At 35.6% G+C, this 12798-nt stretch overlaps 1 protein-coding gene across 4 annotated transcripts in view; it reads left to right on the forward strand.

The window, feature by feature from the left end:
* Nucleotides 1-12798, forward strand: part of LOC135213072 (trypsin-like) — a 36406-nt gene that overhangs the window by 5244 nt on the left and 18364 nt on the right. The window contains exons 1-2 of one of the 4 annotated variants that reach the window (XM_064246923.1): nt 1680-2014; nt 3201-3232. The exons of 1 other annotated variant lie outside the window; for it this stretch is intronic. In XM_064246923.1, the coding sequence (XP_064102993.1) occupies nt 3229-3232 (4 nt within the window). In that variant the 5' untranslated portion in view covers nt 1680-2014; nt 3201-3228. Of the gene's footprint in view, nt 1-1679; nt 2015-3200; nt 3233-12798 lie in introns of those variants that run through there. 2 more of the 4 variants (XM_064246921.1, XM_064246924.1) reach the window with 2 other exon arrangements.

The raw sequence follows: 12798 nt of genomic DNA on the forward strand, positions 1-12798 counted from the left end.
CCGTACTTACATATTTATCTATCTATTTATTATTTTCAAATTTATTTTCTATCGTTAATAAGTGATCTCTTCTTTCTGCATGTCCCATCACTTTCTGTTACTTCTTGCTAATGAACCTTTGGAAGCTTGAATATCAAGTCAGTATATCCCTGTGGGAGTGTTGCGTGTGAAAATGTTCATCGTCTGAACGCTAACGATAATAACTGATCGTTTATTCTTGGACAACCAACAAAGGATAAGCGAGAGAGAGAGAGAGAGAGAGAGAGAGTATTCGGTAAAAAATGAGCCGGTGGTCTCAGCCACTGACCATAAAACTCTTAGCCGTGGCCCATTTAACTCAGCCATGGTCAGGTGGTGGGCTATGTTGTTGATATACCTATGGTTAACTTTATGATTGTAGCTCATGACATTAACGTGATATCCTGTCGAGCCAAAGAAGGTTTGAAAACCCCCGTAGAGTTATTGATGAACGGTCTAAAATTGCGTTACAAGTTTTGATCCAAAACATCAATAACCGAGTCGGCACCGGCAGTTGTGAATCATTGTCCCAATTTATTGATACGAAGGACGCTCAGGCAAAAAATGGTGTTGCTGTAGCCTTGTCTTTGTTTCGGTAATTATGACTTTCGCCAATTTTACCTTGGGTCGACATACATTTCCTGTAGCGCTGTATTGGGAATGGGTCATTGACAATTAAATGTTTGGCACTTCCCCTGAAATAATTGCAGCAAGGCTGAGCAAGCACTGAGGTACGTACGTTCACCATGGCTTAGGGGCGGGCGGGGTTAGTGACGTCATTGTGCCTCGCGCGGTGTACCGCTGGCGTTACTCAAGGGTGTCTACAGCCGTGCAGCGCGCCCACGGCCACCAGCTGCAACCCACTTTTTAATCTTTCACTGTACCTCCATTCTTACGCCTATTTTTTTCCAACCTTGCTGATCCGTGTACTTCATCTCATTTATTATGCTGCATTTCTTTATCTTGTTTTCTAAACGCGCCAACTTTATGCACTGTCTTTAGCCCTGGATGGTCTAGACTCTAGACTCTATAGCTTGGCTTGACAGCCTAAGTTTCATAAGAGGACATATTGACTTTTGAATAAATTGAATGGTGGGGGATACCACCTAAAAAAGTGTTGAATTTATATTTTAAAAATTGAGCATTGTTAATACAGGCCCTCTTCCTTTGCTGAAGAAGTTCATTTTGAATAATTTTATGCGGAATACTTGTGTAATTTATATATATATATATATATATATATATATATATATATATATATATATATATATATATATATATATATATCTATAACTTTATGCTATCCTTTTAAGTCTCTCTCCTCTCTTCCTCCTCTCTCTCTCTCTTAGATCTCTCTCTCGTTCTCTCTCTCTCTCTTAACTCTAATGCTGGTGTGTATACGTATTGAACATTGCCAACGATTAGCTTTATTTCCTTCCTCTTCTTGTGTTGTGCTAACCTGCTTGTTACAATTAGGTAGTGAATGTTGTACTTGACCTAAATATTCTGTTTTCATGATGTTTCATTCCACTTACATCTTTTCAGTTTTTAGCGTTTTCGTATTAACAAATTATTCTGATTCCTAGGCCTAAGCCTGCGTGTTTGAAGAGTGCTTAAAATCCCATACACACCTAATCCCTCAAGCGTCCCTTCGTTTAGTCCTAACATAGACCCAGAATTCAAATATTGCAGAACTGAACCCTTGTAACAGTAAAGCTCATTACCACATTCTTTTAGCAACCATTTTAAGTGATCATTCAATGCGCGCTTCGCAAGTGTTCGCGGTTCGACCAATGCGCGTGCGCTAAGTGTTCAAAATGGATTATTCTGCGTCGCTTTTGTTATCTGTGCCTGAGTGCCGACAGTGTGGAGTGATCCCACATTCATTTGTGGTAGAATATTCGCCTGGTTTGAATAGTCCTAGCTTCACGGTCTGCAGAGTTTTTGCCTATCACGTGACATGATGTCCACAAGGCTCGTTCTAACATTATGCATGGTAAGTTTTTAACATTTCTTTTATTAATGTTGGTGCAGAATAATTAACTTAAATTAACTTTATCCAGATTCTATTGTGTTTTCTTTACATAAAAAGTTGTATATGTATAGCGTACATATACAACTGGAATTCGACAATGAGTCTATTTTTTTATAGTTACGCATCCAAATCAACACGCTGTCGATTTTAACTTAGATTTATATCTCACGTTGAAATGGAACCAAACAGGCAATTGAAGGCATCATTTCATTTACACAGAAAAGTGTACATACCAAGAAGTTTTTTTTAACTTTCATAAACGCCAGTGTTAGTGAATGCCATGAAATTAACCCGAAATATTGTGCATATTAAAGAAATATATAGAACTCTTTAGATATGATTCGTTTGTTTGTGGTACGGGCAGATTTGACAGCTCTTTGTATAGTTTTCTGATCGGTTTCTCGATTATTATTATTATTATTATTATTATTATTATTATTATTATTATTATTATTATTATTATTATTATTATTATTATTGTTGTTGTTGTTGTTGTTGTTGTTGTTAATTTGGCTGTACAAAAATATAGTTAATTTTCCACAAAGCTCTACCATTTTAGACGGTATATTCCTGTTTCTTCTTCTTTTTATGTAGAGTATCGCGATATAATGTTAAAGACTGACACTTCTTAAAATTGACGGCATCTAAAGTTTAATCAACTGGCTTTCTGTTTTGATAATAATCGGAAGGAACCCATCATAAAGTATAAAAATGTTCGCAATATAATTGTGGCATAGACCGAGCTCCGTTTTCCTCGGTTTAGTAACCTTCGTGCTACCCCAAGTTGAGACTCGGTAATGGTTTATTACATCTGTGGCAAAATCATATAATTACTTACATTGATAGACTTATGTTCTCACACGCACACACACACACACACTCACGAACACACCACGCATTTTACAGAACTTAAAGTATATGTATTTACGTGCGTGCGTGAATGAACAGCTCGTGTTCACAGACGTGAATGAATATTTGGGATGTTGGCTTGGGATATATTGTCTATTAGAGTATTGCGTGTCCTTTAAATGAATCCAGTCTCGGCATAAAAATAAATCTTAAACGTTCTGAAAGGCAATGCACGAGCATTTCCGCACAGTTCACACTTCTCTTCGATATTACAACCGACACTTTTCTTTCGTTACAGGTCTCCTGGTGCTTGGGGACAACCACGGATGAGTAAGTAGGACTTTTTGTGTGTGTGTGTGTGTGGATGTCACTCTTAGACCGTATATATAGTACTACGATAGTAGCCATTCTTTGCATAATCAAATTAATGCATATTAACCGTGAACATGAGTCAGGTTTCATTATCTCATAATCAATATAGTCACTATCAGCATCCTGAGTTCATTCTCATGGGTAGCGTCTTAATTACGATTGAAAGCATAGGCCTAGATCACGAGAGTCGAGTTCTCCAATCAAATAGATTACTATAGTTTTCAAGGCCACACGCTAACTAATGTATAACTAATCCTTTTAAACCTCAACTGAACTCCGTGTTTCAGTCAAGATAATGAAGGAAAGTAAAAAAAAAAAAAAAATAAACTATGAGAAATACACACCACAAAAACAAAAAACAAAAAGTAAGTGAACTTTGCCTCAAAGCTTGGAATGACTGTTGTTTTTTAGTTACTCGGTTCTTAACAGTTTCATTTGTACATACATAACCGTTTGGTTTTACCCGTCAGCCACTGCACTGGATAAGTACACACTCACACACACACACACAAAGAGAGAGAGAGAGAGAGAGAGAGAGAGAGAGAGAGAGAGAGAGAGAGAGCTTTGACTTTATCTGCTTTTCATAGTTTTGCTAGTTAATGACTGATTACACATATACACATACATACATACATTTTACACACACACACACACATATATATATATATATATATATATATATATATATATATATATATATATATATATATATATATATATATATATATAGAGAGAGAGAGAGAGAGGAGAGAGGAGAGAGAGAGAGAGAGAGAGAGAGAGAGAGAGAGAGAGTTAATACCGCACGTTCATAATGAGCTCGTCATTCGATAAAACCAGAATTACCGGGTTCGTAAATGCCAATTACCGCAGATGTTATTTCTCTAGGTCAGAACAGAGCTTCCCACGTAATGCATTGAAAGGTGTCTGGTTTGAGAATTAAATTAGTGTATATATATATATATATATATATATATATATATATATATATATATATATATATATATATATATATATATATATGTATATATATATATATATATATAATATATATATATATATATATATATATATATAGTGATTCAGCAGTTTGGATCCCAGGGGTGACGAAGTACTAATCAATTTAAATAATCTTTTGGGGTCAGAGTATTCTAAAGGTATTGTGAATTGGATATATAATGAAATTTATGGCTTAATATTTGTGAATATTGAAAAAAAATGTTAAGTGTGTATGTGGCAAAAATCTGTATATAAATATCTAATATTATATATATATGTATATATATATTATTATATATTGCTGCTGTCAAAATGCATATTTCCCCTCTTTGACTGTATAAAGTATTGTGTGTAAGATTTTGCAACATTTTTTCAGATTCCTAGATAGCTAAGAGATAGGATGTTTTAAATGTGTGTTCAGATTTTGCATAACATATTGTAAAAGAATATATAACGTAGAATGTAGAAAGAGAGAGAATATCTTTGTCCGTTCAAAACTAGAGTTGTTTTTCCTAATCTGTCAACACGTTTGATTAGGGACCTCGAGTCTTCATTGTGTTTTGGGATTCTGTCATCATGTATGATAAGGGACTTCTGCTTTGGTCGATCGAGTCGAGTACGTGTCTTTTTTGAACAGACTGGTCTGGTCTGCGTATGTCTTTGCCGAGTGACACGTGCAGATTACATATTTTGTATGTAAAGTTGCGTAAGATTTCGAAGCTTCTAGAAAGAATTGTTGCCCAAAATGTTTTGTGTCATCTGTCCAGCTTCCGTGCGGGAGAAGTTTTTCATTCGGGCTTAGATACTCAAAGCAATCACATCTCTCTCTCTCTCTCTCTCTCTCTCTCTCTCCATCGCATAGCACTTTTGATTTTAAAGTAACGTTATGATTTCGTACTTATTGAATGGTCACTCGTAACTTGTCGATTTCAGATTTGATATTTCTTAGAGTTTATTTAGTAGTATTTAGTGTTTTTTCTGGAATCTGAACATACATTGTTGCGTTACGGCGCCTGGTTTTGTGAAAGTGTTAAACAAGCTGCAGCAAAAGAAAGAAAGAAATTGGTATACCAAAAAGGTAAAGTGTGTTATATTTTTATAAGTTACAACTAATTACTAATAACTGATAGGAACAGTGGTTAGGTAATATCTAATAACTGATGGTTACAAAGGTTTGGTAAAAACTAATACCTGATGGTTATGATGGTTTTGAGTGAAATGATTTACACCTTTACACATTGCAAATTTTTGTGTTTTGTGTTTATTCATTTGAGGTGATTTTTATGTTTTGTGCATTTGTCCATTTTCTTATTGAAGTGTGCCTTTTTATTTTATATTCTGTGTGATTGATACTTTTTGCAATTTTTGGTATTGTCCACATTTTTCTGTATTTTCATTTGCATTCACAATTTAATTGACTTAGTTATTTTTATTAATTAATCATTGCACATTTAATTAAATTTAACACTTGTGAATTAATTTGCATTTACTTAGAATTCTTTTCAAGTTTTATTATTGTTTAGCACTTGTGAATTAATTTCCAAATTTAAATTATTGCCTATCACTTTTGAATTTTGATTGAATTAATTTTCTTGAATTTTGTGATAAATTAATTTTGATTTAATTTTACTTAATTGATTCAAGAATTAATTAAACTATACTTTGTTTTCAAGTAACAGTAATTTTCCCTGATTAATAATAAATTTTTGTATTTAAAATTTTTATAAGTGTTTTCATTTCTAACCAGTATATTTGCACTTAATTATGATTAATTTGATGTTAGGTAGGAACATAGAGTGGTAATTGATCTGTATTCCTTCAATTAACTTGAAGTGACTTAGAACCAGGGAAGTACTTAGACTTCTGAAATCAGAGAAATATTTAGACTTCTTTTAAAGTTGTTGATGGAGTGATGCCCCTTGATTAATTTAATTATTTACAAGATTACCTCACACCTGTTTTGATAAACTTAGTCTGATTTTCTGCAATACTGGTAAGTTGTTAAAGGATCACTGTTGCCTTTAGAGTATTCAGTCGTTTAGTACCTGTGATGAAGATTCAGGTGTCTGGCTTTTGTGAGGTAACAATAAATGAATGGTTAGTGTAGTAACCAGATACTTGGCACTTCGTCACAATATATATATATATATATATATATATATATATATATATATATATATATATATATATGTGTGTGTGTGTGTGTGTGTGTGTGTGTGTGTGTGTGTGTGTGTGTGTATATATGTATATATATATATATATATATATATAATATATATATATATATATATAATATATATATAATAATGGGGCCACCGCCTCCGTTATTCACTTTGGTAGCGAGCCAGAGCAGCAGGCAAACTGAGTTTGGTAACACTCTCTCTCTCTCTCTCTCTCTCTCTCTCTCTCCATTTCACTACGTCATCAAATCAGAGTCGGAACTACAAAAATATACATTTATTTAAAAGCAAAGTATTTACTGAATGATAACTCAAAGTTCAGATAACTCAGATAACCCCCGGTAATTAACTGTCTATGCAGTAATTAGTCAAACACCATTCCTGAATATAGTTCCCCCTACCAGTACAGTCCCCTCCACTAGAACCGCCAATTCCCTCCACTAGAACCGCCTGTCTGAAAGAACAGGAGGAACAAACTATAAGCATACACAATTGTAAATACAAAGTCAAAAGATTAAATGAAATAGAACATCTTTACAAAATATCAAAAATACAGTCAAGCCACACCCTTGGCTAAAGCACAGTAATTCTTACCCATTTCCAGCCAGTTTCACTTCACAGAATAAAAGAAACGTTCGCAGAGCCATCCCGGCATCTGCCTTCTCTCCCCGTAACGGTCTCTATGGTTCTCGCTAATTACATGCTATTACGAACGGACATAGCTTGTACGGACGCATGAATTCACACCCATCGTACACGCCCTGTAACTGCTCTAGTCCAGTTTCAAAGTCACCTTTGACGAACACCCATAACGACAGGACGAACGTTGACCTGCTTAGGTAAGGATCTTAATGTCACACCATCCAACAAGACATATCAGCATTCCTAAGCTGTGATGTTCTCTGTCTCCAAGGGAAGCTAAAAACAATGCCAAAGCATGTGACATACAACAATGTCTCATACATATCATATTATCAGTCTTTATATGTTACAGCAGCTCGGCCACCATCCTGGCTAGCTCCTACCTAGCCACAGGCCACATAAAACAGCTCATATATATATAAAAAACACATTGGCCGGTTCATTAAACACAAAATATAGTAATAACTGCACGTCTCTGGCAGCACAATGTAATGTCTATCACACATCATCTCCAAAAACCTCAACCAGGGCTATAATAACAATTGGGCGTAGAAACTTTTTCCATCTTGAAATATCGAATCTCCCTTTTTGTCTGCAGCTGCAACAGCACAGACCTGTGAAACACGCTGTAGCAAGGCGAAACGTCTCACATTGAAAGACACCTGATGACTGTCGTAGTCCAAAAGCACTGTAGAACCCCGTAGACTCATAGAAACTCTCGTATGTGGGAACACAACAGCAACATCTCTGCAACGGGTGGTGGGCGTCTTGCTAGCATTGGGGAATGACGTTTATGGTGTGTTTCAGTGTCAGTCAAGTCATCGGTCAATTAAAGAAGAATTAACCCCAGACATACTTCTGTCAAATAATGACCTCAAAAATTCCCAAAAATACTAACTGAACACCTCCCAATCAACCCCATTCAATATGACCACTCAACAAATTTCTAACTTCAACTCGTGAAGGAACTCAATAGGATCACTAAATCATAAGTCATTATCACAACCCCGCCAAAAAAAAAAAAATATTAAGTTCTCTAACTTAATTCTCCAATAATAATAAAAAAAAAACTTCACCAAATTCACACACCAGCGAACACTCCAGAACTCAGACTCACAGAAACTCCACGGACTTCTGTCATCACATTTCAAACTTACAAATTCTAACAAATTCTCACAAGCAAAAAAAAAGGAAAAAGTAATGAGCCCATAACAAACACGTCACAAACCCAGACCCAAAATTATCATCAAAAATGTTCTCTCAAGCTCTGATATTTCAGCAACCCACAAAATCAGTAAAAACTCTTTACTGTCTAACAGCAAAAACCCTTTTACTGCTTGTATAATTAATCTCACTGAGACGTAATGTCAAACGCCCATTTATCTAATTCACAAAGCTCGACAAATCATATCTCCCTTCCAGAAAGAAATGCTATTTAAAGCTCAACCCCAATTACATCTCTCGTAGGAAAAGGAAAAAAAGAAAAATAAAAAGATAACAACAATAAGTGAACTTTCCCCATCACACAATGTATATAATATACATAACCCAACTTCTCCCCATAAATGCGATATGCATAGTTACGGAATGTTGCCATTGCAGCTTTCCATCTATCAGACACGGCAGGAAACAACAAATCCCCTTGGCGAAGAATACAATCTTGTTGGGAAATTCTAAAATCATGCATGCTCTCAGAATAGTGCAAAACTCTGAGTAATCAATACTGGAGGAAAAGAGTCAGCAACTGGACTCATCGTAGTATTGTCAGCAAAAATCCACCTGCGGACATGTCAGGTGCTCGAACTGCAGTATAGAAATGTCTAGTCAGACTCGCATCTTCAGAAACTCATGATTTCTGCAAAAAAAATGTCCTATACTGAAACCACATAAGCACATTTCATAAAATTATCTCCAGGATATGACTAATGTGCTCAAAAATTGTCTCAAAGACATAACTCTCACATGATACTGCCCAATTACATAAACAATTATCACCTATTCGGGATAAAAACTACGGTAAACTCATAATTCAGCAATTCAGCAATTATATGTCTCCAAAAATAACCCACTGGTGAATATAAAAAAACACATCTCCATAGTCACTCCCAAAGGTTAATGCCATCCCCATATATATATATATATATATATATATATATATATATATATATATATATATATATATATATGTATGATATATATATATATATATATATATATATATATATATATATATATATATATATCTATATATATATATATATATCACCATATTAATAATAACACCACTCCGGTGATAAAAATATTTCCTCCATTTAATTAATAACCCCACAGCACCATATTCCCTCTATCTCACCAATAATCACATGTGGAATAAAACATGTTTCCAAAAAAGATTATTACAATCCAGGCAGGATAATCAAAAATGAAACTCCATCTCCAAAAAAAAATGCACTCAAAGCATCTAACTGACACACTCAAAAATATGGCTGCAAAATAATTGAACTAAACATAGTTCTCACCACCATAGGGCTAAACTGTGAAATATCTCCAAAAAAATAACAAAAATATCAAATTGCCAAAATATTATATCTCCAATTCTCCAGGAAAACAACTCAATGATATAGTAAAAAACTTTAAACTCTCTGTTTAGCATAACTGCTGAGAAAGGGCAAAAACTTGGCAAATCAAATTGCCTAGGAAATTCCAGAAAAAATCATCAGTGTGCCACATAACTCATTATAACAAAACTCCAAATTCAAAGTGTCTAGGCAAAGACTTCTCCATATGCACTATGGTGTAGGCCACTAGAAACTTAACCAAGTTTCATATCTCTGGCAAAATTGCAATAAACACAATTGTGCAAGAGGCCAACAATTTCCGGAACACAAATATCCAGAAAAAAAAGATGTAGTGCCATTATGCATACATTCGAAAATGCAAAAATTCTCCCATAAATCTCTACAGCATCAAACAGCTGAAATTATAAACACATTCCCGAACAATGACTCCAAGTCACGAACTGAGATATTAAAAATTCACACAAACTAGAGAGAAAAATAAATTCAAACTCGCCCATGATAAAAAAAACTTACGTCAGCGATGGCTAACGACTAAAAAGGGAAAAGGAAAACTAATGGCACTGATAACTATTCCCATGACACCTGTAACATCTGTGACTCACGTAGACTTCAAGCAATTATCTGCTGAACTCATAAAAAAAGAAAAACAAAAAATGTGTCGTTAGTTCCTCCCATATCCACCAAAAAATCATCACCACCCTTAATATCATTACAACACCAATGTTAGTATAAAAGAAATAACACCAGTATCAGAATTCGCCAGTATCAGTAGTATACCAAATATTAGTAAATATCAGTACTCACCCAGTATTAGCACTCGCCAGTATCACCAAGATTAGTACTCGCCCATTCACAAGTATCAAGTATCAGAATTATCAACTATCAGTACTCGCTAGTATCACCAAAATTGCTATCATCAAATTCACCAAAATCCACCAATAATTGATATCACCACCCATAAAATCATTGGCACTTTCCCCAAAAATCATTAACACCATGAACTTTGACAGAATCCCCATAAATATCTCAAGTAATGATAATTCTACTTAAGTACCTCTCGTGAAATATCTCTGGTAATAATAATAATAATAAGAATTCTCCGTAAATATCTCCAGTAAGGGCATTAATATTGCTATTTCCCCCCAGTATTTATCATAATTGCTACACCCCAAAACTCCAAAATAATTACCACTCACCACTCCCCGGTATCAGCATCAATCATCTCCACTCAGCAACACCGGGCATCACCATTCACCACCAATGGCATCACCATTCACCACCATTCTAAAATAATCTCCATTTCCCAAACAAATCTCCATTAAAAAACAATCTCTGAATCCCCAGTCATAATTATGCCCTCTAATATTGCGTAAAGGCATTCTCCAAAGCATAAGGAAAACTTGCACCACATCCATATGCATTTCATGTCCATTTCCTCTTCACTCAAGAGAAAGAAAAAAAATCTTTCTAAAAGAAACCCTACGGGCATGTCATATCATCACTCAGTGGTTATCAGCTGATTCCATGGCATTGAATTTCTTCTAGAAAAAAAAAAAGCTTCACCCTCCCCATCAAACATGCCCCAATGAAAGACACCACTACCCTCCCCTTGCACTACCCCTCGGTCGTCAGCACACATTGCGCTGAATGCGTAAGAACGAGTGGGTGCTCTGTCTCCGAGGCAAAGAGTGCAATTCAAACAACAGTATTGCATGTATGAAAACTATTCATATACACACGTATGTATTAAAACAAAGACGAATGCATCTCTTCTAAACATGCACTAAGATAAAACTTATCACTTTCTGCTACTTTGAGAGAAATAAAAGGTAATCTGAACTGCCTCTTTAAAATTGTTCACACACAGAGTCAAAAAAACACCAAGGCCTCAAAAAAAAAAAAATGCACTGTAACACTTACGCCTTCAATGGAGAAAACCAACCCGGAATCTGCGCAATTACAAACACGCGAATCTCGTTGGCACAACGCATTCGGTAAACCACGCTACACGAAAGCACGCGTTGATCATTCACTCACAAGCCAGACTGAGTCACTCATCTTCAACGAGCATTTCGGGACAGGCGAATTTGCTGATCCTAATTCAATTTATTTCTCTCAGTACCACATCCCCACGGATGGATATTTCTCATTCCCTCTTATCCAGTTACCGAAATCCAACATATTTCCACAACCAGACACTCTGAAAACGGCATCTTAAGCTGATACTAATCTTACAAAAGGCCCTTTTCTTTCAAACACCGCTAGCCACCAACTAATAACGGGGCCACTGCCTCTGTTATTCACTTTGGTAGCGAAAGCCAGAGCGGCAAGCAAACTGAGTTTGGTAACTCTCTCTCTCTCTCTCTCTCTCCATTTCACTAGGTCATCAAATCAGAGTCGGAACTACAAAGATATACATCTATTTAAAAGCAAAGTATTAACTGAATAACTCAGATTCTTACAGGAGGATTAAATGGAATGATAACTCAAAGTTCAGATAACTTAGATAACCCCCCGGTAATTAACCGTCTATGCAGTAATTAGTCAAATACCATTCCTGAATATAGTTCCCCCTACCAGTACAGTTCCCTCCACTAGAACCGCCTGTTCCCTCCACTAGAACCACCTGTCTAAAAGAACAGGAGGAACAAACTATAAGCATACACAATTGTAAATACAAAGTCAAAAGATTAAATGAAAAAGAACATCTTTACAAAATATCAAAAATACAGTCAAGCCACACCTTTGGCTAAAGCACAGTAATTCTTATCCATTTCCAGCCAGTTTCAATTCACAGAATAAAAGAAATGTTCGCAGAGCCATCCCAGCATCTGCCTTCTCTCCCCGTAATGGTCTCTATGGTTCTCGCTAATTACATGCTATTACAAACGGACATAGCTCGTACGGACGCACGAATTCACACCCATCGTACACGCCCTGTAACTGCTCTAGTCCAGTTTCAGTCACCTTTGACGAACACCCATAACGACAGGATGAACGTTGACCTGCTTAGGTAAGGATCTTAATGTCACACCATCCAACAAGACATATCAGCATTCCTAAGCTGTGATGTTCTCTGTCTCCATGTGAGGCTAAAAACCATGTCAAAGCACGTGACATACAACAA

This window comes from Macrobrachium nipponense, chromosome 42, assembly GCF_015104395.2.
Source record: "Macrobrachium nipponense isolate FS-2020 chromosome 42, ASM1510439v2, whole genome shotgun sequence".
NCBI classification, from domain to species: domain Eukaryota; kingdom Metazoa; phylum Arthropoda; class Malacostraca; order Decapoda; family Palaemonidae; genus Macrobrachium; species Macrobrachium nipponense.